General features: G+C 36.4%; 1 protein-coding gene across 2 annotated transcripts; it reads right to left on the reverse strand.

Annotated features, from left to right (window-relative positions):
- Nucleotides 1-3,902: 3,902 nt before the first annotated feature.
- On the reverse strand, nt 3,903-6,670 carry LOC141667923 (receptor-like cytoplasmic kinase 176). Of its 2 annotated transcripts, XR_012552840.1 has the most exons (5): nt 6,412-6,670; nt 5,969-6,092; nt 5,179-5,649; nt 4,077-4,154; nt 3,903-4,000 (listed from the first exon to the last, which is right to left on the reverse strand). XR_012552840.1 is itself a non-coding variant. In XM_074474566.1 (3 exons), the coding sequence occupies exons 1-3, from the start codon at nt 6,454-6,456 to the stop codon at nt 5,342-5,344; spliced, it is 477 nt and encodes a 158-aa protein (XP_074330667.1). In that variant the 5' UTR covers nt 6,457-6,670; the 3' UTR covers nt 4,952-5,341. The 2 variants fall into 2 exon arrangements, 1 of the variants encoding a protein (XP_074330667.1); XM_074474566.1 differs by lacking the exons at nt 3,903-4,000; nt 4,077-4,154 and having other exon boundaries at nt 4,952-5,649.
- Between the last annotated feature and the right edge of the window lie 362 nt (nt 6,671-7,032).

A 7,032-nucleotide genomic window follows, 5' to 3' on the forward strand; every position in this document is an offset into this window, starting at 1 on the left:
AATTTGTCTGTAACTAGCATGTATATCATGTTAAGCATGGAAATGTTCACAGAATCAAAATTACTAATTTTTCCAGAAAAGACTTTTGTTACAACATCACACATGTAACTCCATTCCTTCCTAAGACCTAGTCTTCTAATGTCACTTAGTTTTGTAGTAGGAAGTGCATAATGAATGGAATTGAGCATATTGACAATATCAGTGTCAGTGTGTGGTACAGTTACATTATCATCAGGTTTCTTGAAACATGCTTTTATTACATCACTATTGATACAGAACTCGTTACCTTTGATAGTTAGAGTGATGGTTTTGTCAGTAGAGTTGTAGATTGTTGTTGTCCACATCTCTTCAACAACTTCACAGTAAATTGTGGGTGATTCCAGCATGGCATAACTTAGTTTACAGTTTTTCATGAAGTCCATCATCCTGTGATAGTCTTCTGATTGCTGGATACCCTTGTTGACCAAAGCAGTGAAGTTATTCTTCTCATAGATGAACCCAGTCTGTGACATGATCTTTAATACGGGTGCCATTGTTAGAGAATAAAGCTTGAAGAGAAAGAGGATTTTTTTTGCTTGAGAGAGAATGAAATAAACGCAGTTGAATTGAGAATGATAAAAGAAAATGATTAGAATAAAATAGGCTTTTATACTTCCTCAAAAACAACGGATGAAAATAATAAAGAAAAGTAAATTACCCAATAGAAATTGCCTAAAATAGCCGTTTAAAAATAAACTGTAAAAATTCCACCCATTATCTGTCGTGTAGTGCTTACAAACTGTAAGTATACTCGATGTATAATGTTCAGGGAATTAACGGTTAAGATTTAGACACTTCGACGGATGAGGATGAACTGTTATCCGTCGAGTTTTAAAAGATTCCGGAAAAATAATTGATTTTTATTTGCACATTGTATATTGACGGATGACTCAACTCGATGGATAATGGTCATCCGTCGAGATGCAAATTTTCACTTAGCCAAAATTTCATCCATGACTAAAAATCAGTTAAATTTCTGGTTACTTTTCAACTTGGAAAATAACTCAGATAAATTCAAGAGTAATTAAGCATACCTAACTCACTTACCAACCTAAAAAAGGTGGATTCATCCAGTGGCTTGGTAAAAATATCTGCAATTTGCTTCTCACTTGGAACAAAATATAACTCTACAGTACCACTCATTACATGTTCCCTTATGAAATGGTACTTGATACCTATGTGCTTTGTCCTTGAATGTTGCACTGGATTTTCAGTGATGGCAATTACACTTGTGTTATCACAGAAAATAGGAATCCCCTCAACTTGCAAACCATAGTCTAGCAATTGATTTTTCATCCATAAAATCTGTGCACAGCAACTGCCAGCAGCAATATATTCAGCTTCAGCTGTTGAAGTAGAAACTGAATTTTGCTTTTTACTGAACCAGGACACAAGCTTGTCTCCTAAAAATTGACAGGTTCCTGTTGTGCTCTTTCTATCAATTCTGCAACCTGCATAATCTGCATCTGAATAACTAGTTAGATCAAAACCAGAATCTCTAGGATACCAAATGCCAAGTTTTGGTGTTCCCTTGAGATATCTGAAAATTCTCTTGATAGTTATCAAGTGAGACTCTCTGGGATCAACCTGAAATCTAGCACATAAACATGTAGCAAACATTATATCTGGCCTACTAGCTGTTAAGTACAGAAGTGAGCCAACCATGCCTCTATAGCTTGAAATATCCACAGACTTTTCAGTAGTGTTTAGTTCAAGCTTAGTTGCAGTGGCCATGGGAGTTTTTGCAGATGTGCAATCCATTAGATCAAACTTCTTTAAAAGATCAAAAATCTATTTAGTTTGACTAATGAATATTCCATCACTAACTTGCTTAACTTGTAAACCAAGAAAGTAAGTTAGTTCTCCCATCATACTCATTTCATACTTACTTTGCATCAGTTTGACAAACTTTTTACAAAGTTTCTCATCTGTAGAGCCAAAAATAATATCATCTACATAAATTTGAACAAGTATGCTAGAGCCATTAACATTTCTGAAAAATAAAGTTTTATCTACAGTACCTCTTGTGAAGTGATTCTCGAAAAGGAACTTTGATAAGGTGTCATACCAGGCTCTAAGTGCTTGCTTCAGTCCATAAAGTGCTTTCAGTAGATAATAGAGATACTCTAGAAAATTTGGATCTTCAAAGCCAGGAGGTTGACTAACATATACTTCTTCCTCCAAATCTCCATTCAGAAAGGCACTTTTGACATCCATTTGATAGACCATGAAATTGGCATGGGCTGCATAGGCTAAGAAGATTCTGATGGCTTCAAGTCTTGCAACAGGAGTAAAAGTTTCATCAAAATCTATTACTTCTTGCTGGCAATAGTCTTTAGCAACCAATCTGGCTTTGTTCCTTACTACTATGCCATTTTCATCCATCTTGTTTCTGAATACCCATTTGGTGTCTATTGGATTCTTTCCTTTAGGCTTGGGTACCCGCTTCCATACTTTATTCCTTTCAAATTGGTTTAGCTCCTCCTGCATAGCTAAAATCCAATCAAGATCTAACAAGGCTTCTTCTACCTTCTTTGGTTCTTCCTTTGATAGAAAGCTGTTGTATAGACATTCTTCTTGAGTTGCTCTCCTGGTTTGAACTCTAGAAGAAACATCACCAATAATCAGTTCAAAGGGGTGATCTTTTGTCCATTTCCTTGGTTGAGGTAGATTAGCTCTAGATGAAGAGACCTCAATGTTGTCTTGATGTGTGATTGAGTTTTGATTGCTGGAAACTCCCCCTGAGTTTGTGGATCTTTGATTTGAGAAAGGGGTACTTTCTATGGGTGACCTTCCTTGATTTCCTGCTGCTTTAGATAACCCGATGGATGGTGAATTTTGAGTACCGACGGATGAGGCAGGTTATCTTCCGACGGATAACAGAGATTGCCTTCCGACGGATGAAGCATTATGTAACTCGACGGATGTTGAGTTATGTGCTTCATTGGTGGTAGATTTGTCTGCATTATCCTTAGACACTGTTTCTTGATCACTCTCATCATTACTTTCATCACTGACCATCTCAACGTTGTCGAATTTGAGGCTTCCATGGTAATCTCCATCTTTTAGTCCTTCAATCTTTTTATCATCAAACACAACATGTATAGATTCAACAACAATGTTGGTTCTTAGATTGTAGACTCTATATGTTTTACCAACATCATATCCAACAAAAATTCCTTCATCTGCTTTAGCATCAAACTTCCCATTTTGATTAGTTTGATTTCTCAGAATATAGCATTTACAGCCAAAGACATGAAGAAAGTTTAGAGTTGGCTTCTTGTTCTTGAACAATTGATAAGGAGTCATGCATCTTTCGTGATTAATCAGAGAGATATTCTGAGTGTAGCATGCAGTGTTTACAGCTTCAGCCCAGAAATAAGTTGGTAAAGCATTATCCTTGCAGCTTCAATAAGAGATCTGTTCTTTCTTTCCACTACTCCATTCTATTGTGGAGTCCTTGCTGCTAAAAACTCATGCAAGATCCCATTTTCCTCACAAAATGCTCTCATGACATAGTTTTTGAACTCAGTTCCATTGTCACTCCTGGTTCTTCTAACTTTCAAATCAGGATGATTGTTAACTTTCCTTATGTGATTGATGATGATTTCACTAGCCTCATCTTTAGACTTTAGGAAATATGTCCAAGAGAACTTTGAGAAATCATCTACAATTACAAGGCAAAATCTTTTCTTTGAAATTGACAATACATTGACTGGTAATTATTTATTTAACAAGATTATTAGTAAAAATCAACGAAAGTTTTTGCAGTTACCTGACAAAGCAGCTTGTGGTTAACCACTAAATTGTAGAAAAAACCATTGTACTAAGGACATGTACTATTTCTTGCATAGAGAACCCTTACCTCTAATATGTGCAGGTCCTCATCCATCAATTTGACATCTGCATCAGAAAATGCCCAAGAGGGCCCCCCATTCATAAGTACCCAAACATAGCCAACCTATACCAGGACATTACCATATCAATACATCAGAGCTTGGGCCTTAAATGAATAGCCTCACAAGGAGAAAACATACCAATGATGCCTTACAAATGCTTGCCACCACAAGATCTCTAAGTATGTCATCCACATAACAACATATATTATTGAGGACCTGTGTATTAGCTATAATCATCACTACGGGTTCTAAAACACATTAGCACAAGTTATAAACATATACAAACAGTTGCAGGGGGGAGAGAACTTTCAACACTACCACGATATAATCTAAATAGAAATGAGTCCCTCAAATCCCGGAACACGACTCTTGCTCGTACAAGTTATGAAAAAGTTAAGCTACTTGCAAAGACTACCAAGTAAAAATATTAGGGGTAAACTATAAAATAATACATCCTATCACCACATTAGTTCTTATCAAGTTACTAGTCAAAGATAGGTACCTAGGCAAGTATAGTAACTCAAGATTTTCACCCTATATTTGTTACAGCTTATAAAATGCTAAAGAGGGATGTTCTATAAATGAGAAAACACTCATCTAATTTACAAAATTTTATTTTGGGTCACTAGCACTAGAATTTGGGTTTTGCATATGTTTTAGGTGCACCTTTGACTCCATTTATTGCTTCTTTTTATTATTCTCCATATCATGTTAAAGAAAACCAATCAAAAACCCTTTCTAAACAACTTTGAAGAGCTAAAACATAAAATAAAGGATGCACTACCTAATACACAGGGATGGCAACGGGTCGGTTTGGGATCGAGTATTATATAATCCAAATCCAATTAATTACAATTATATGCCTAAACTTCGGAACCTGTGATCAGCTAACATAAGAATTGGAAAACAGGAGAAAGCTATGAGAATAGAATATTTCATAGGTTTTTTCGAAGTGGAGAACAATTAAATTTCAAAATCTAGCACTTTTTCAATCAGACAAGTCGCATGCACAATTCAAATGCCAATGATTAGTAATTTAACTATGACATGGAGAAGAACACTATATATGCGGCTCCCTACCTAGGACCCCCGAAGGAGAAGACCATAAATTCTGATTCAGATACATAAGCTGCATACACTCGAACAGATTAAACTATAGCAAAAAAGCTCTTCCCCGACCTAGTTTGTATTTTCGTTATGCCTAATTTTCCACAAATCATTGTTTAGATAGCAATGTTACCATGAAGGCCATACGCCATTTCTGAAAAAAGCACGGCATCTGGATGTTCTGAACGCCATAGCGCCAGGAACCCTGACGATCTTTGCAAAGGCTGTCAGGTCATATCCGTAACTTAGAACATAAAAATTCACACGCCTCAATGCTTCAGGACCTCTGGAGGGCTTCACTTCTGATACTTTTTTGAGTTCTGAAGATGCTCCAATACTTCTACTACCTGGCTTGCATCAGGTCTTGATTTAGGATCTACAAAAAGGCATTTAAGTGATAGTGAAGCAGCTCTTTGTGCTGCTCTGGCAGTATATTGGCCTTGGATATGAACATCCATGACATACAGAACCCCATGCTTGCTGGTAAGGTAACACTTAGCCCATGCCCCTGTTGCAAGAATCTCGTCAGTTAGTCTTCGTCCCGTCAGTATTTCTAGGAGAACAACACCAAAGCTGTAGACATCACTTTTCTTTGTAAGATGACCTACATAAAAGGAGATTGGCACGGGATTAGAAGAATAAATGTGGATGCACCCAAATTAATGCATGTAGATTATCCTAATGCAAAGAGTTTGTGTTTCCCAATTGTGACATTTATATACTCTTAAGTAAGTTGACAATATCTGAAATTTTTTACAACATGGTCGCGGAGAATATCCCTCCTCATTCCAAACCTTCCTTGACCGGAGATAAACTATATTTTCCTTTGCATCGTAATATGGTTTCTCAGCCATATTGACACAAAGAAGCAAAAATTGCATCATTTTGAAACCTTTCGATAATCGATTTTGTGGAATAATAACCTGTAGCAGCATATTCCGGAGCTAGATAACTGGATGTTCCCATAACTCTTGTAGACACATGGGTTCTTCCTTGCTCTGGTCCGTCTTTTGCCAACCCGAAATTAGGGAGCTTTGCATTGTACTTCTGTCAATCAGTACTAGAGAACTCACAAGGCTAAACCAATATATTGAGAACAATAATTTATAATAAAGTTAAACGATCCATTTCTTCCACATACAGAATCAACTAATATAGTGGATGTTCTAAAATCACAATGAATCACATTGACTTCGGGACTATGAAGAAATGCAATCCCCTTTGCTGCACCAAGAACAATACTGATACGAAGATTCCATGAGAGCGGTTAGAAGTAAGAATTCTCTGTTTCAATTAAATCGAGTAGCTACATCAAAAAATAGTAAATCAACACAAATTTAATTTTAATATAAATCGAGAAACTCACTCCCAAATAGATGATTTTCCAAGATTCCCTAAGGCATAAACTCATATACACAAAACACACACCGTCGTATGACTGACTTCTAAATCAGTGTAAATTGATTTACAATCTTCCAAGCCATCATTCCGAGCTTCTTTCCGGCCTAGAGCTTCTTCTCCGCCGGAGGATTGACTTCTTCTTGGCCGACATCTTCTTTCCTGCTTTGGGAGCCAACACAAAAATCTAGGGTTTGAGAATTGGGGGAAGGAGAGAGAGAGAGAGAGAGAGAGAGAGAGATTGACTTGTGAATTTATTCGTAAGAATTGAGAGGGATTCGAGATGTGTATATACAGAAGTTGTGTTTCTTTGGATCGATGAGCTGGCATCATTTACAACAGTTGGATTCAGTTTCTTTTTGTTGGATTTTGATTTTGTTAATATAAAACTTATTTATTAATTTCTTTTTAATATTTTTAGAAATTCTTACTTATATGCAGTGTTACAGATTTCGGAAATCAGAACTATTCGGTTGAGGTACCGATTTACGATTTATCGGACGATTTTTAAAAAATCGGATGATTAATCGGCGATTTATCGGAAATCGGTCAAATCGGAAAAATATTTTTGACCGATTTTTGATCGATT

This window comes from Apium graveolens, chromosome 6 (genome assembly GCF_009905375.1).
Source record: "Apium graveolens cultivar Ventura chromosome 6, ASM990537v1, whole genome shotgun sequence".
Taxonomy (NCBI): Eukaryota; Viridiplantae; Streptophyta; class Magnoliopsida; order Apiales; family Apiaceae; genus Apium; species Apium graveolens.